This window comes from Cricetulus griseus (assembly GCF_003668045.3).
Source record: "Cricetulus griseus strain 17A/GY chromosome 1 unlocalized genomic scaffold, alternate assembly CriGri-PICRH-1.0 chr1_1, whole genome shotgun sequence".
NCBI lineage: Eukaryota > Metazoa > Chordata > Mammalia > Rodentia > Cricetidae > Cricetulus > Cricetulus griseus.
Genome location: NW_023276807.1, coordinates 131185371 through 131203037, shown reverse-complemented (window position 1 = coordinate 131203037; position 17667 = coordinate 131185371). Strand labels below are relative to the sequence as shown.

At 44.1% G+C, this 17667-nt stretch overlaps 1 protein-coding gene across 4 annotated transcripts in view; it reads right to left on the bottom strand.

The window, feature by feature from the left end:
• LOC100755731 (TBC1 domain family member 1) overlaps positions 1–17426 on the bottom strand; it is a 201607-nt gene extending 184181 nt beyond the window's left edge. For 2 of the 4 annotated variants that reach the window (XM_027390722.2, XM_035452227.1), the window contains exons 1-2: positions 17086–17426; positions 5818–6326 (exon numbers count right to left, since the gene is read on the bottom strand). In XM_027390722.2, coding sequence (XP_027246523.1) covers positions 5818–6234 — 417 coding nt within the window. In that variant the 5' untranslated portion in view covers positions 6235–6326; positions 17086–17426. Of the gene's footprint in view, positions 1–5817; positions 6327–17085 lie in introns of those variants that run through there. The other 2 variants (XM_027390723.1, XM_027390724.1) reach the window with 1 other exon arrangement.
• Between the last annotated feature and the right edge of the window lie 241 nt (positions 17427–17667).

Here is a 17667-nt window from a genome sequence, read left to right as displayed (position 1 = left end):
GTGGAGGGGTGGATGCTCTCAGTCCCACTGGGCTTCTGAGAAACATGATGGGCTTACAGAGTCTCAAACAAGGATACAGTTTTTTGTTTTTTGTCTTTGCTAGAAATTTCAAAAAGAAACACTTTTTGCTTTTAAGTTTATGAATGATTATAGAAACTTAACGCTGTAAGGGAGCCTACACAGTTTACTTTGAGATTTGTGTCACCTCCAAGCAGTGTGGTTTATGGGCCAGAAAGATGGTCCAGTGGGTAAATATGCTGGCAAAGCAAGCCCGACAACCCGAGTTCAATCCCTAGAACCCTTATGAAGGTGGAGAGAACCAACCTCATAAGATTGCCCTACACACACCTGTACACACTGTACACAGAAAGCAATACATTTACAGTAATTACAATTACAGAAAGTAACAAATAAGAAATTTTAAAAGAACTGCAGCTCAGCTGCCATAGAAAAGGAACATTTTTTTTCTCACATATTATAAGAAGTAACAAATACATCTTCTCCAGCATCATTTAATCGAGTTATCTTCTGCAAGCAAACTTCTGGACATGCATCTCCCCCACAGTTACCCCAGCTTCACTCTACTGACCCTCTCCTCACCCCAACCCTTGCTCTCTTTTCCTCACATCAGCCCCCCAAATTTAGCATCTCATTTGACAACAGAAAAGGAATACATCCTCTTTGGGAAAAGGTGGTATGAGGCTGCAACGACAAGAGCTTCCTGGCAAGGGAAGGCAAGGATGGGACACACCTGTCCCCTCACAGTTATTAAACACCCATGCTGTGCACAGAATGGACAACAAATCCAGAAGACCAAAACAGGGCCATAAATGATATTTGAAGAACTGTGTTCCAATGTGGTAAAGAACAAGTAAAAACATTTGGCACTTAGGAAAAACAAAAAACAAAACAAAACAAGACAAAAAAAAACCCACACCTGTTGTAGTGCTAGAGAGACCACTCAGTGGCTAAGAGCACTTACTGTTCTTCCGAGTTCAGTTCCCTGCACCCATGAGGGTCTCACAATCACCTGTAACTCCAGCTCTGAGGGACCTGATGCCCTCTCCTGGCTTCTGTGGCATCCACATACATGTGGTGTTCACGCATACAGGCACACAGATACATCTGAATAGAAATAACAAAAATATATCTAGAGTCTGGAGAGATGCTCAGAGGTGAAGAGCACTTGGAGCTCTTCCAGAGGACCTGAATTTGGTTTCCAACACCCACATCGGGTGGCTCACACCTGTCTGTAACTCCAGCTCCAGGAGATCTAATCCTCTCTTCTGGCCTCCATGGACACCTGCTTATATTCACACAGAGACATACTTGTATACACTATGTTACTGAAAGAGACAATAATTTCCAAGTAACCAGTACTTGGTGAAACAGAATCAGGCTTTAAGTATTCAGTAAAGCACAGGGGGAAAAAACTGAGTTTTAATACGAAGATGTGCACAAGTGCCTTGTGTAGACTCAGATGCTCACTGCAGCCAAACCTTAAGAAAGCAGAATTTGCTGAGTATTAAATAAAAGTCACCACTGCTTCTCTATTTTTTCATTATCTACCTGTCTGAAGCCAAGCTTTCTTCAGATACTCAGTGAAAATGACATACCACAAAAGAATAGATGGAGAGGCAGCAATGAGGGACCCACCTACTTCTATCAAACCAGATATTGCAGAGATCTGAAAAAAATCAAACTAGGCCACTATTACTGCTAAACACTTTTTGGAAAATATAGTTACAATCCATGAAAATGTTCCTTATATTAACGCGTAAGGAGTTCATTGCTTTTATATTTAAATAAATTTTAAAGTCAGCATCTTTACAATATCTCAGTTTTAGTTTCTAATAGGGTAAGGGTTGATAGGATACTTGGTAACATTCATTTTGTTTTGTTAAGATAGGATCTTCCTAGATAGCCCTGGCTGGCCAGGAGCTCACTCTGTAGACTCAGAGAGATCCACCTGCCTCTGCCTCCCAAGTGTGGGATTAAAGGTGAGCGCCACCACAACTGACACACTTGATAATTTTTTAAAGGAGAACATTGAAACTCAGGCAAAAACATTTCAGATGCTAACCTAATGTGTTTGGTTATGGAAACTTTTCTCTGTAAAGTGACTCCAGAATGTTCTGTGGAACACCCAAGGGAAGGGCCATATCACAGTGGACATGGAAAATTAGCCCTCCCTGCCTAGACTCCTTGTATATTCTGCAGCAAACAAACTCAGACACTGATGAAAGGACCTCATCCCAAACAGGAGCCCTATCCCTATGGCCATGGCATCGAAGGCATGTTTGCTTTGGTAAGCACAACCAGGGCTGACCTCATCGGCTCAGAAGAAGCCTTAACCTGGAGAATTCTGTCACTGAGCAAATGTTACAAATCAGTCAGGAGAAATGTCAGTGCAGGTTTGCACACTCCTACAACAGATAATCCTGTTTGGATACATCTTGCTTGCCAAGGTGTCTCAGGAGCATAATAGATATGTCAGTTAAAATCAGGGCCACTGTCATTTACTATTCTATTTCTGACAAGAACCAAATGCTATGTTGCAAACAACCCTCTCAAAATAAAATGAGCAGAATAGCAGCAATTTGTACTCTAATGACAATTCATGTTGGCAAAAACTGTGCAAACACCAAAAAGATCTTAAGAATTATATTTCAAAGATGGCTTTTTTAGAATAGAGAGTAAGACTACTTCTCTGCTTGGAGCAAGACTGAAAGCCTCAGGTACAGAATTTTGCTGTAAATCTCTTGCTTCTGTCAGGTGTCCAAATGACTGACCAGAGCTTGTTCACAGATGGCTGGGGAAGACCCTAGGGAAGAGTCAAAACTGTGAGGCGCTGCACAATGTTCTGTGCAAAATCCTTCAGGAAAGATGGCTGTCTAACCATCTCCTCTTTATCTGGGATCTTCCCAAGTAACAGGTACCCTTAGGTTTATTCATAGAGTTATGTAGGAGTTGAGTTACTAAAATGTTGGTCAAGGATGGCAAGAGTGTCACCTGAGAGCTGAAGACACACACCTCCGCATACCTACTCTCTTTTCACCAAACTCTTGGAATGATATTACTACTTAATCTGCTTCCATTAAACCTTCTTGAGTACAGAGGCCAGTGACATGGCTCAGTGGGTAAAGGTGCCTGCTGTCAAGCCTGATGACATGACCTGAGTGTGGTCCCCAGGACCACAAGGTAAAAAAGAAAGGCTACAACTCAGTTTTCCTCAAACCTCCACACATACCCCATGGCATTTACACCTCCCCAGTGCACACAAAATAAATAGATAGATAGATAAATAGATAGATAGATAGATAGATAGATAGATAGATAGATAAAATCTTAAAGCTCTCTTGAATACTTTTCATGCCCATAAATGCTTATTACTATGGGTATTTTCTGTCTTTCATTGGCAGTGCTAAAGATGGAAGCCAGGCATTTATGCCTGTTGGCAACTGCTTATAACCTCAAGCCAGCATTCTCAGTTTTGGGTCCCATTCTATCTCATTTAAACCTCCCAGCAACTGCATGAAACAATTACCATAATCACTCCTATTTTACAGATGAGCAAGCACACTCAGTTACTTGAAGTCACTAGTTTACGTGTAACAGAGACAGGATTTGAATCCAGAAATTGGTCTCTCTGAACTTTCAAGTGCAAATCTGTGGAATGTATCTGAGATGCAGGCGTAATTACCACTACATGAGTCATAGCACTGTGACATTTGAGTAGGATGGTAGCTTTTAGCTTCACACATCAGCTTTACAAAAAAAAAAAAAACAAAAACAAACAAACAAACAAAAAGCTTTTCTCTCCATTCAGGGCATGTGTTAGACTTCAACTTCCTTCTGCCTTTTCACCATGCTCTTGACATGCAGTGCTGTCAAGACATCTACCTTCCTCCTTGCTTCTGCTAATGACTTCTGAGACACCAGCTAGAGTGGCAACCACTGAGTCAGTGAGTTAAAGGAACAAACAAAAGTGAGTGTTCACAAATCCACTGCTGTCCCTTGACATCTTCAGGGGAGTTGTTGCAGGATCCCACAGAAACCAGAACTCGCAGATGCTCTAGTCTCTTGTACAAAATGTCAGTTTGCAAATAACCTCCGAACAACCTCCTATATCCTTCAAATAATCTCTGCATCGCTCATAATGCCTGACATAATGTCAGTGCTCTGTGAATTGTTATACTAAGGACAAGAGAAGTGTTCAGCATAAATTTGATGTTTTTTTGCAAATATTTTCTATCTGCTATTAGCTAAATCCACTGACATGGAACCTGTGGCTATAGAGGGCCAATTAATAAAACATTAATTTCCAAATGATATTCTTACACCCTGGAGAGTATGTAAAAGAACATAGTAGGAAGCAATAGAGAATGTTGGCATGTCTATTCACATTTTAAACTTGGAATTATGAACACAGAGCTGGTCATGGGGGAACACTCCTCTAACCCCAGGACATGGAAGGAGCAAGCAGGAAGATTAGCAGTTTAAGATCAACCTGGACTATATAGAGGGTTTGTATTTGAGATCAGCCCTGAGCTCTGTAAAACCTGCCATTAAAATAAGGAGCTGGGCAGTGGTGATGCACGCTTTTAATCCCAGCACTCAGGAGGCAGAGGCAGGCAGATCTCCAAGTTCGAGGCCAGTCTGGTCTACAGACAGAATGAATTCCAGGACAGCCAGGAATACATAGAGAAACCCTGTCTGGAAACTAAATAAATAAACAAAATAATAAAAGAAAGGGGAGAAAGGAAAGCATGAAAACCATAGACTTTTCTGTCATTTCCACAGGAACTTTGGCATCCTCATTCCGTACAAGTGGCCTCCAGCTCCAGTCACAGGAGAATGCTTGTGTCTAACACCCGAGACAGCAGACCATCAGGCCACTGGTGGGGTTAGCTAAGGGGCCCATCACTGCTTCTTATGCACTATACTAAACTACATTTCCTCCCATGGGTCCAACTGAGAAGGTAGATTATATTTTCATTTTATGTGCACTGATATTCATGAAATGGACAGGCAACTTGAAGTAAGTCCCGAAAAGAACTACGAAGAATGCTGGTAGCAATCAAACAGAAATAGGCCAGGAAATAGCAGAGCTTTGGCCGCACCTCTACATTCCTCCCAGACACACCATAATACCAGGGTGATCAGATCTGAGCAGAAATTAGCAAAAGGAAAAAGACACAAAAGAACCCTGATAGAGTCAAAACTTAGACTCTGTTCTCATCAACCAATGACCTTTGTATGAGTAAATATGATCTCTGTCTTGGGAAACTGGCTAAAAAGTATTTCATGCATTTGATAAATAACTGTATTTTTCTTAATGGGATTAAAGAATGTGACTTAGAACTTTGCTACTCAAAATGAAGTTTGCAATAGAGTAGCCTGGCCTTCACTAGTCACTTACAAGAATGTAGTCTTGGGGACCACCAAGCACTGAGCCATGATTTCTTCTTTAACCCATCACCCCTGGCTCATGCGCACACTGCGACTCAAGAGGCACTGGAACTTCCAAACCAATGCCATAAACAACATGAGTCTGACAACTCAGCTCTTGCTTATAATTCTAGGCAGTTTTTTCTGTTGAATTTTTGAACCCCGAAGCTTACATTATAAATATGTATTATAAATATCCTTCAACAAACACTATAAACTCCCCATAAATTCCAAATTCTGTTGAACTATGTGTAACAGCAGTGTTTTTCGTTACTCCCAGCATACTCAAAATAAGCATCCCGACCCTGGCATCATAAAACTCTGCTGCCACCCATGCCTTATTTTTTGATCCCCACCTCAACTTACTTTAGTTTGATCGTCTGCTTTAAACACATAGCAGAGGCTCTGCCTGTTGGCAGCATCCTCCTTAATGAGACAAGCAAAGTAACTGGGGTCGTGACTGTTGTGAATCAGTTTGTGAACACGCTGAGGCTTGCACTCAAAGATGCTGGAACAGATCAGCGGGTCCCATTGTTGACTTTTCCTCAGGTCAGGTTCACATCTCAGTCCAGAGGGTGAAACCCAAAGCCGGACTTGCTTGATCCCAGGCTCCTTTTTGGAGCCCTGGCCGCTGAGTCTTCGTACTTCGGCCACCACCCATGGCAGCATGGGCATAGTGGTGAGAGAATGCACAGGTAAGGCGCCCACCAGCTGCAAACCAAAGTCTACCGAGAGCTCATTAGGAAGTGGATGCTTCCTCGCTGTGAACGTGATTGCATCCATTCTGGGAAAGGTCTGGAGAGCCAGGAAATCGTGCTACTATTTTCCTGGTTTAAATGGAGTAATCTATTTCACATGCTTCTGAAGGCAGAATCCTGGGGGAGAGAAACAGAATTTAATCAAGTCACAGCAATAGCCACTTGCAGAGTTATTACCCCAGAATTTAACAGTCTGATACTTAAATGTAAGAAGGAATTGATATTTGTTCAAATAAACTCTACCTAGAATGAGATTTCCTGAAATTTTATTACACATAAAACCTAGAAATGGTGTAACTGTCACATTCATTGTGGAACCCGAAGACCCTACTGGGAATCTGTTAGAGCACATAGTGAGAAAGAAAAAAAAAAAAAAAAACAGGGCAGGGGAGGGACTGGAGGGATGGCTCGCAGGTTAAGACCTGTTGGTCGTGCAGAGGACCTGGGCTCAGTTCCCAGCACCCACATGTTGGTTCACAGCCACCTGTAACTCCAGTTACAGAAGATCAGAGGGCGCAGCTAGCCGCTAGTTAACCATAGAGGTCTGGAGGTCTATACACACAGACAGGAAGTGAGATGCCTGGGCAGAGAGAGGACTATAAGGTGGGAGGAGACAGGAGCTCGGTCTCTTTTCAGTCTGAGGATTTCATAGGAATAAGAACTCTAGCGGCTGGCTGCTCAGCTTCTCTGATCTTTCAGCTTTCATCCCCTAATATCTGACTCTGGGCTTTTATTATTAAGACCAATTGTGCTACTTTTAGGCAGGGTCTCTCAATCAAATCCAGAGCTTCCTAGTATAGTTTCCATAGCCAGCTTGCTCTGAGGATCCCATATCTGCCTTCCCAGGCTGTAATTACCGACTGCCACTCCCAGCCAGCATGTCTGAGAGCTCTGGTGACTGTAACTCTAGTCCTCACGCTTTCATGGCTTACCTCACACTTTCATGTCCCATCTCCCCAGACTTTGTTCAGATCCCTTCTTGAGACTCTTCTGGCTCCTGTCTTACCTGCAGGGGCTTGTTTTCAGGTTATTTGAAGGCCCCTCAACTTCTGTTTGTCCCCCATTCCCTTCCCTTTTTCCACCTGCTTTTTCTTTGGACAACAGTATCTTTGGGGGCCAACAAACATGACACACTCCACATGTGTTATCTAAAGGTGACTCTTATGAATCAGGAGACCAAAGTCCTTGAACAGCTCATTACAAGGTGACATGGAAGAGTTTGCCCTGAAGCCCATCCTCTTCATACCCCTCAAAATGAGCTGATCACATACACTCTGTTAATTCCCAAGTATTTTTCTCCCAGACAATCTCCTTTCTGAGCTCCAGATGAGCCATTCATATTTCTATATTGTCTCAGCTGATAAGCTCCTCCGCCCAGAACTTCTCCTCCTGCATCCCAGCAAACAGCACCACTGTTCATTTTATGTCATTCACTGCTCTCCATTCCTAGAGCAAACACCTGAGGCAATCAACTTAGAAAGAGAAACTGTTTGCTTTAGCTTATGACTGCACTCCTCCAGACTGTGATGGGTTGTATTGTCACTTTTTGGTGAGAAAAGACACTGTGGCAGGAAGGTGTGGCACAGCTATACCACTTAATTCACACGAACAAAAGAGAGGATGAGGAAGGGCCTGGGGTCCCAACATCTCCTTCAAAGGCACAGTCTTAAATAACTTGAAGACTTCCTACAGGCCTACCTCTTAAAGGTTCCATTCTCTCAGTAGTGACTTCCCAAAGATCACACTTTTACCTCATGGACCTTCTGGCAGCCGCCTGGATACATAGGACAGCACTGGCCAAGTCACCGGGATTCCTGCCTCCTCCCATCATCCCTGACTCTACCATATAAATATATCTGACTTATCTGTCCCCTAGAGACCTCTTCTGCTATCAGTCATCACACACCATGAACTCTATACTGAACATTCTCTTGGACTCCTCAGGCCTATAAGCCCCATAATGTCCTCTTCCACAACACTTTGTGGCTTTTAAGATAGAGAACCAGTCACAGTCCCCAGACAAGATGTGGTTTCTCATGGCCTGGTGCCACATCGTATGCTGTCCCATGTCCCTCTTTCGAACATCATACTGATCACTGACTGTAAGAGGTCAGATTGTTTTCCTTACTTGAAGCTGGCAAGTTGGTCTTCACGGTTAAACTGCTGAGAGAAGAAACTAGATTCCTGCATGGCAGGTAAAAGACCAACAGTAATGACGAGAGCTAGCGTTGATGCCAGTTTCCCACCTTCCATGGGCAGGATACCACCTGTCACCGTGCATTAGAATAGAAGAAACGAGGCTTAGGGAAGCTGGCTGCATTATAGGAAGGAATATATCCATCTGGCACCAGTGGAAGTAACTATTTCAATTTACCATAAATGTTTACAGCAGAAACATGATGGGAAGTGTAGCTCAGAATAAAGGCATCTGGTGACCCTGCTCATGAGATGTGTAGAAACAGAGACCCCCGAGAGAAGAATCATCTCTCAGTCATCCCCACTCTCATCCCTCAAGTCCAGCCTAAATATTGACATCACTGCTGGAGCAACCATGGCCTCTTCCTAAGGAAGTCAGAGCCACTGGCAACATGCCTTTTCCATTACTGCACTGAGCCCCATGGTCACATTTATTTTAAGAGTCCGAATAAGCCGAGTGTTGGTGGCGCATGCCTTTAATCCCAGCACTTGGGAGGTGGAGGCAGGCAGATCTCTGTGAGGTCGAGGCCAGCCTGGTCTACAGAGCAAGTGCCAGGATAGGCTCCAAAGCAATACAGAGAAACCCTGTCTCAAAAAAACAAAAAACAAAACAAACAAAAATAAGAGTCTGAATAGGCGTCCTTCAACAGATTACAAGCTTCATAAACTATTAAGGTTTGGGGTTAGAAAAATCACTAGTTGAATTTTAAACCTTTTTAAAGATAGAAATGGAGTCTGTTCTTTATTCTGTTTTCCGTGCGCGCGCGTGCGCGCACACGTGTGTGTGTGTGTGTGTGTGTGTGTGTGTGTGTGTGTGTGTGTATTCTAAAAGTAAAGTTTTATAATTTGAGCATAGATTAGAACTATTTTTAAGATTTGTCTTTATTATCTTAACTATGTGTATGTGTGTGGGTATGTGCACATGAATGCATGGACCCTAGGAGGCCAGAGGTATCCGATCTCTTTATAGCTGGAGTTACAGGTAGTTGTGACCCACTCAATGTGGATGCTGGAAACTGAACTCTTTCTTCTTAAAGAGCAGTAAGCCCTCTTAACTGAGATACCTCTCAAGCCCCAGGGCTATGTTTTATGTTGATTTATTTTATTTCATTTGTTTATTGGTTTTTATTAATTCAACTTATTCATTTGTTTTATATCCTGACAGCAGTTACCCCTCCCTCCTCTCCTCTCATTCCCTCCCCCACCTCCCTCCTCATCTCCCCCAATCCACTTCTCTGTTTCTGTTTAGAAAGGGGCAGAACTCCCATGGGTGTCATCAAAGCTTGGCATATCAAGTTGAGGTAGGACTAAACTCCTCCCCTTACATTAAGGCTGGGCAAGGTAACCCATGAGGAACCCAGCCAAGCATTAGGGACAAGCCCTATGCCCACCACTAAGAGTCCCACAAGTAGTTCAAACTACACAACTGTCACACTGATGTAGAGGGCCTAGGTCTGTCTCATGTAGGCTCCCTAGCTCCCATGGAGCTCCAGAGTCTGTGAGATCCTATGAACCCAGGTTAGTTGTTTCTGTGGGTTACCTTGTGATGACCTTGGCCATCTGGCTCGAATAATTCTTCCTCCCTCTCTTCAACAGGGTTTCCCAAGCTCAGCCCAGTGCTTGGCTTTGGGTCATCTGTTTCCATTAGTCACTACATGAAGGTTCTCTGATGACTACTGGGGTAGTTAACAATCTGATTACTTACAAGAGATGGCCAGTTCAGGCTACCTATCCACCATTGTATTTATTGTTTTTTTGAGACAAGTTTTCTCTGTGTAGCCACGAAGACCTTGAACTCACAGAAATCAGCCTGCATCTATCTCCCAAGTGCTAGGATTAAAGGGCATGTACCACCGTGACTGGCCTTCCTTTTCATCTTAAATATTGAAATATTCAACAATAAAGCAATACATTATTTCTTTTTAAGATTTATTTATTATGTATACAGTGTTCTACCAAATGTGTGCCTGCACTCCTGAAGAAGGCACCAGATCTCATTATAGATGGTTGTGAGCCACCATATTGTTGCTGGGAATTGAACTCAGGACCTCTAGAAAAGCAGCCAGTGCTCTTAACCTCTGAGCCATCTCTCCAGCCACACCCCCTCCCAGGCAATACACTATTTAGTTCCAGAATTTATTTTATGAAAGTGGGCATCTCCTTCTTCCTCTAGTGTACAGCCATTCATGGTAACAGAAAGCCTTAAAGTTCATGTAGTCCAATAAATAATATTCCTTCCCCCTTTATAGATGAAGGTGGCATTAAAAGTCTGGCTTGACGTCCAGTCCTGTAACTGAACCTGCTTTAAGTTTTAGCTGTTGACAGCTGCTAATCCCAAGACATGTTTAACGAAACTCCAGAATTAGCACAAAGGACAGACCTGAGATCTATCAATTATTTTAGGTAGTGCACTTATAAATCAGGAGGCAACAAGTATGACAAAAACTGCTCTCTGCTTTCTTGTCATTTCAATCATTTGGGGAACAATCAGTCATCTAATAATTACTTCTGCCATTTTATTGGCAAAAGTATTTGAATGCTTCAAGTGCTTCACTTTTCAAGCAGCTGTGGAGCATTCTAGAGTATCTGTAAAATCAGTCAGACCTTATACTGCTTAGAGAAAGCGTCAAACTGAAGCTCGACATTAGACATAATTATTTCTGAGTAATTCAGATTATTCTAATATGACTGTTAGGGCTTTGATATGAATTGACACTCAGTCTCCGGTTCTGATCACGTGGTTCCCTGCGGCTGCTGCTGTTTTCGGAGGTTGTATGACCTTTGGGATATGTGGCCTAGCTAGCAGAAGAAGTGGGCTGGCTTCTGTGGACAGGCCACTAAGGCTAGATCCACTTGTGGTTTCAGCCCACGCTCTCTTCTTCCTGATCTGCCAAAATGTTAGCAGTCTCACACTTCCAGCAGCACAGGCTGGCCCCTCTCCTCCCCTCCATCCCAGCAGCACTGGCTGGCCCTTCACTTGTTTTCTGCTTGGTATTTTGTCAAAGCAACAAGAAAAGTAACTAACATAATGAGATTCAGGATAAGTGAGACTAGGTAAATAATCATATTACTTTTCAGTCAAAAGTGTCATGAAATAAACAAAATATTCCATAATATTAGCAAATTATTGCATTGTTTCAGAGGTATTCCCAAGTCACAATATATTCAGGAGAGACCCTTTTGCATTTTAAACTCCAATGAGAACCACCTACTTTGAGGTGTCTTCTGTCTTGTACCCAAGCAGTAAAAATCCTGACCTGTTATTCCAGTGGGGTTCTGCTTAGGCTCTTGTTAGTAAAGTCACATATAACAAGCCTGACCCTCTAGAATGACCTTTAAACACAGCAGCTACCCAGACACAAGAACCCTCTCAATAATCTTGTTAATGAAACCTGGTAACCCTGGAAGCATACTTAGGATCATAAAACTTTAAAAGGAGCCAGGTCCTTTTAAGCCATTTAGGAATTTCCTTCATATATGAAATGAAGTGACTAGGTTCTGGAGAAGTGGCTTGTCTAAATTTAGTGACAGATTTGGGACAGTCCAAGTCCCTGACTCCCATCCTCAATTTCCCCAGGAGGACACTTTCAAGTGTGAAACTGAAAAAACAAGTGACTTAACTTCTCCAAATCTGAAGTTGATTTTTATAGGAGAATAAAATAAGATCATCTCCCAAATTTCTTCTGTTTCTAAAATCTGGTGAATGCAATTTCCATAATGCAGAATACCAAATGTCCCCCACATTGTGTGAGGATACAAAGCTGCTTCCTTCTTGATTTAAGAACAAAAATGTGGGGGGAGTGCGTGCATGAAGGCTAAGAACAAGAGAAGCCAGGGTAGAGGTTCATAAGCTGTGTAGGGGGAACCCTCTCCCTTCCTAGCTCCATAGCACCCCATCCCAGGAAACCACAGAGGGTGGAATAAAATTTTCCCATAGCTAGCTTAGGCAGTTTCAGCTCTCACCTGCTCAAATGCTGGCAGAAGGGCACTAGGGCTTGATAAGGTTTGAGTGGGTGCTCTAGGGTCATATTCTAGAAGCCTGGTACCTAATGTGACAGTATTAAAAGGTGATGGACCTTTAAGAGGTAGGTCATAGTAGCTGGATTGAATCATGGCTGCCTTTGTGAAGAGAGCAATACTCTATGAGCTATGGTGGGTTATTTCTTCATGAATACATTAGTTCTCACAAAAGGGAGTTATTACAAAGGCGCTGGTCCCTTCCCTCTTTCCTACTTGCCCTCTTCACCTGTGACCTCTAACTCTCACACATCCCTCTGCCTTGTGATGCTATCCTCCACATTGTATCATGTACAACTACTGCCCAAAACCACAGCTTGTCACTTCTTTATACTCCAGCCAGGGCGGTAATCAAGTAAACGTCCTTTGCAGCAGTAGACATGGAGTTCCAAGAGCCAGTGGTCTCAGCCTTTTCATCATCTTGGATGTTCAGTGCTGGGGTTTGCCTCACTAATTTGACACTTTGGAATGGCTTCTTATATAAGTCAGAGCAAATTCAAGCCAGTCCTGTAGCATTTCATTGCCACTTTTTTTTTTTTTTTTTAATGTATACAATGTTCCACCTTCATGTATGCATGCAGGCCAGAAGAGGGCACCAGATCTCATTATAGATGGTTGTGAGCCACCATGTGGTTGCTGGGAATTGAACTCAGGACCTCTGGAAGAGCATTGGAAGTCAGTGCTCTTAACCCCTGAGCCATTCTCTCCAGCCCCTCACTGCCACTTCTTGTATACTCATATTTTGTTACACAGGATACAGGGCTGGAGGATGGGAGTCCTAGGTGACTCTGGCACACAGTGTGTGTGTGTGTGTGTGTGTGTGTGTGTGTGTGTGTGTGTGTGTGTGTGTGTGAATAACCTTCCCTCCCATGTGTCTGTTTTGAGTAGTAACAACAGGCAGCACAAACAGTGCTGTGTATCTATTAACTGACTTAACTCACAACAGCCCTACACATGTGAGAGAGAAGAAACGTCAGTTCCCTCCACTCCAGTGAGGGCAAAGGTCAAATGGCTAAGTATAGGATTTGAACCTGTATCATTTGGCTCTTGGGTTCTCCTCTTCTTGGACTTGATGCAGAGGCCTTCTGCATTACCACAGTTGGGAAGGGTCTACTTTATCCTTCCACTTCACAGATGTCTTCTCTCACTAATAAATGGTGAAAGCAAGATTTGAATCTGGACCTGTCTTATGCAAAAACTTCTCACTCTAACAGTATCACTACTCCTCAAACATCTTTTCATTGAGGTGGCTCAGTTGTTCTATCTAAATCTTCCAGAGATTTTGAAATTCAAAATTAATGTTAGAGTTAAAATGCAAAATAAATAAGCATAATAATAGCAGTCATTTTAATTAGGTACCAGGTGTGTTTTAAGCACTCTACACATGTAGAGTCCATAAATTCTGACAAGCCCTTAGGTATTCTCTTATTTTGGAAGTATAAATTCATCCATTATATATATTTGTTTTATTATTATGGGGGTTTTTTTTGTACTCAGAATTGAACCCAGGGCCTCATCCACACTAGGCAAACACTCCAACACTGAGCATAGTCCCAGCCCCCTTTTCTTTTCATTTTAAGACAGAATATTATTTAATTAATTAGGCTGGCTTCCAATTCTCCATCCTCCTGCCTCAGCTTTTATAGTAGTTGGAGTTATATGTGGTGTACCACCCTGTTAAGCAACGAATAATGATTTGCTAAAGTTAAATGAGTTTCTTATCTTCTGGTGGGAGTTGTTTGTTTGGTTTGGGGTTTGGAGACAGAGTAGCCTCTAACACAGGAAGGCCACCAACTGATTATGTAGCCAAAGTTGGCCTGGACACTTTGATCCTACTGCCTCTTCCTCCCAGAGTGCTAGGGATTCTGAGCATATACCATCACACCCAGTAGGTATTATCCTGTAAGAGAGAACTGACCTTGATGGTAACATCGAACACAGAATTAAATGTATTTGTTAGTATGAAGACATATTTTCTACACCCTTCTTGGTCTCATTAAAGCCTACGCATTAAGATTACTTCATACAATCCAAAACTTTCCTAAATATTTGCAGTCTGGGAAGAGATCCATTGTTCTTAGATCTATGAACCAATCAAATTGAATTTTTGACTTAAAAATGTCAAAACTCTTGACCATGGAAACCATCATGTCTTTTGTGAGGAATCTTCTTTTAAAATGTTTTCACTAAAATATTTCAATAAGGTTGAAAAGGAAGCAAGGGAAGGAATGGGCAAAGACAGAAAAGCAGCTAGCATGGGTGCAGCTCTGACTGAAGACAGAGTCCACTTCCTCACCCCTGGAATGGGAATTCTGCACACCCGGGTTGCTGCGCCATTCGGTCATTTTAATAAACAGATTCTGCTTCTCCAAGTTTAATGTCCAAGAACAGAACAGGGCTGGGAGGCAAATCAAGCCCTGGGATTACCTGGGTCGTTAAACTTGAGAAGGGCAGTAAAGCAGACACAGAAAGGGCAAGGCAAAGTAACTGTGCCAGCCACAGATACCAGTCCTCACAGGAACATACACATGTTTTACGTTTTCTTGTGACTGGAGACACTGTGGAGCCTGGGACCTCCAGAGAAAGGCTGGGTTGGATGTACTTTGGGAGCTAGCATTTGGAGCAATAGAACAGCATGTTTAAAATAGTAGCCTCTCAAGCAGCTTGTGGTCTTTGTTACCCCTTATTCTATCAAATAGCTGTTGGGAGATGGGGAGCAGGTAGACCTGCTCTAGGGGCACATCCTAGAAAACAGTGAGCCACAACATAGCTCCTACCAACACCTGGCTCTGTACTACGGCTACAGCTTTCTTGGTCCTGGCTATCTTTGGGGATGTAGGTCCAGGTTATAACAAAGGCTAGATAGTGAAGGGAAATGGTCAGTGTTCTTTCAGCCACCCATCTCCTCCCAGATTTCCTCAGATGACTGTGACAAAGTAGGTCTTAGAAGGCAAACACTGACATGATACCACCTGACCAGAAATGTCCCCACGGTGAACAGGGAATCCTTGAGCTCTCCATGGGACAGACTGGTGTAGACTGTGGCAGGGAGGCCCACTGCAAAGCTCTCTTTTCATATTAATAAGTCATAGCTACACCAATGCTTTCCCCTCTTTTTCTAGTGGTTTGAAAATGACTGAAGAAATCCACAAAACAAAGCATCCCATGTAATGGTTCTCTGCTGATTTTAAGCTGTCCATCAAGCCACAACTGGTCCCTTTATTGTCTCTAGGTCATCAGTTAATACATTCAGCATGTTATGGGGTACCCTCTAAGTCACTGGTGTGCTTACATTCAGTAGTTCATGGTTTACCAATGGTTACTTATAGATAAACTTAGAGAGTTGGTTCCTATGACTTGGTAGGAACAAACACATAAAAACAGACATATATGGGAGGCCCAGCATCCCATTTCTAACAGTTGTAAAACACCAGCTTAAACACTTTTTCGTGCCCCTTCCTTAAGAGAGTCCTCAGGAAGAAACGTTCTGCACAAGAAGAACCTTCTGAATGTTAAGGAAAGATAAAAGAATTCGCCTGCTTCAGAGAGCTCTAAGGCAAGCACAGGACAGAACACCCGGTAGTGAGACAGAAAAGTAGCTGCAAGGTGCATTCCTACCTCTTGGTACAGCTGCCTTCCACCTCCCATCCGACCCCTCCCACTCTGAACAAGCCCCACAAACAACAAAGCCCAAGTATGGCCATTCTCCAACTCACAGCAATCCCACTTCATGTCCAGGGGACTTAAAGGGGACTCCTTTATCGATGTAAGCGCAATGCAAAAAGTTTAGAAGCTTAGACTTGTAGAGATAGCTGAGTTTCTTGGGCGTGACCCACTTAAATCAGGTCATTCAAAAACTCCCTTTCAATGCCCGATTCTACTAATAAAAGAACTCTTTCTGTCACCTAAGAGGAAAAATGAGAGACGTGTGAGGTGAACGCCTGTCCATCAATACCAGGGCGCTGAAGACTGAACTGTTTGCTGAGAGGAACAACCATCACTTTCAATTTCTTTGCCTTTTTAAGCAACTTCCGGAGAACAAGCCATTTAAAATAAAAATCACAACCGGGAAAGTCACACCTGGGTGGATTTCAAACAAAACGACACATCTTTCAGAAAAGAAGAAAACAGCAACGCGTGAAACTTGAAGGAGTCTTACTCCCATAGCAATCCGGAAGCTGCTAGAAAACAATTAAGCCGGGTTTCAAAATGACCAGGACAGGATGTGCCCATAGAAAGAAATGTTGCCTTCACTGAGAAGCTGCCAAAGTTAGCGCTACAAAGTACCCTGAACTTTTAAAAGATGCCTTGGGGTCTCTCTGACCCCCTCCTCCCAAGCCGGTAGTCTTACAAGCACTTTCGCCCTGGTGATATTTGGCGGGAGGATGGGGGAGGCGGGAGATGCGAGGAATAGGAACAGGGGAGAAGCCTGCCTGAGCACTCTGGTCACAAACAGCATCAAGGTTTCGGTTCCCTCCAAGCAGGGGACAAAAAGGTGGTACTAAAATCCTTTCTCTTCCCCCTCCCCCAACGGAGCACCTCTAGAGACCCGGCAGCAACGTCCTTGGGTGGCAGGACGCGCCTTTTCCTCAGCAAGAGACCGTAGGGACTTGCTGGAGGTGGAGGGCTGCGCGAAACCCTGGGGACCCAAAGTGGAACCTACCATGAAGGTGGCGGGGCTGGGCTGGGGCGCGCAGGTGCTCCCGGGCACCCTGAAGATGGCCTGGGCGGGCCGGGCGTCCATAGCCTTTAGCTAACTGCGCTCTGGCCGCCCCACGCAGCTGGCGAGGGGACCTCTCCACAGTCTCGCGCTGCTTCTCCTGGGGGCTGAAGATACGGCGGGTCCCGCGGCGGCTTGCTGCAACAGGCACCGCGGTGTGGCCGGCGGCGGCGGCGACAACACCCGAGGAGGTGGTGTCTGCGCGCTGCTCGCGTTTCCTCTTCTCCGGCTGGGCGAGCGCGGGGGAGGCGGGGACGAGGGGCAGAAGCTGGGATCTCCTTAATGGGTTCCCCAGGAGCCAAGAACAGTACACAGTGCCCTCCCTTCTCCGCGCGGTGCAACTCTGGCCGGGCGGCTCGGCCCAGACTGGCGAGTCACAGGCGAGCAACAGCTGCTGCAGTGCGGGTCCTCCGCGGCCTCCCTCCCTTCGCTCCCCAGCGGTCCATCCTCAGCCCGCCCAGGGGCCACTAGGCGCCACCCCACGAGACTTCGGGGAGGGTGCACGGATCGCCGCCCCATCCAGCC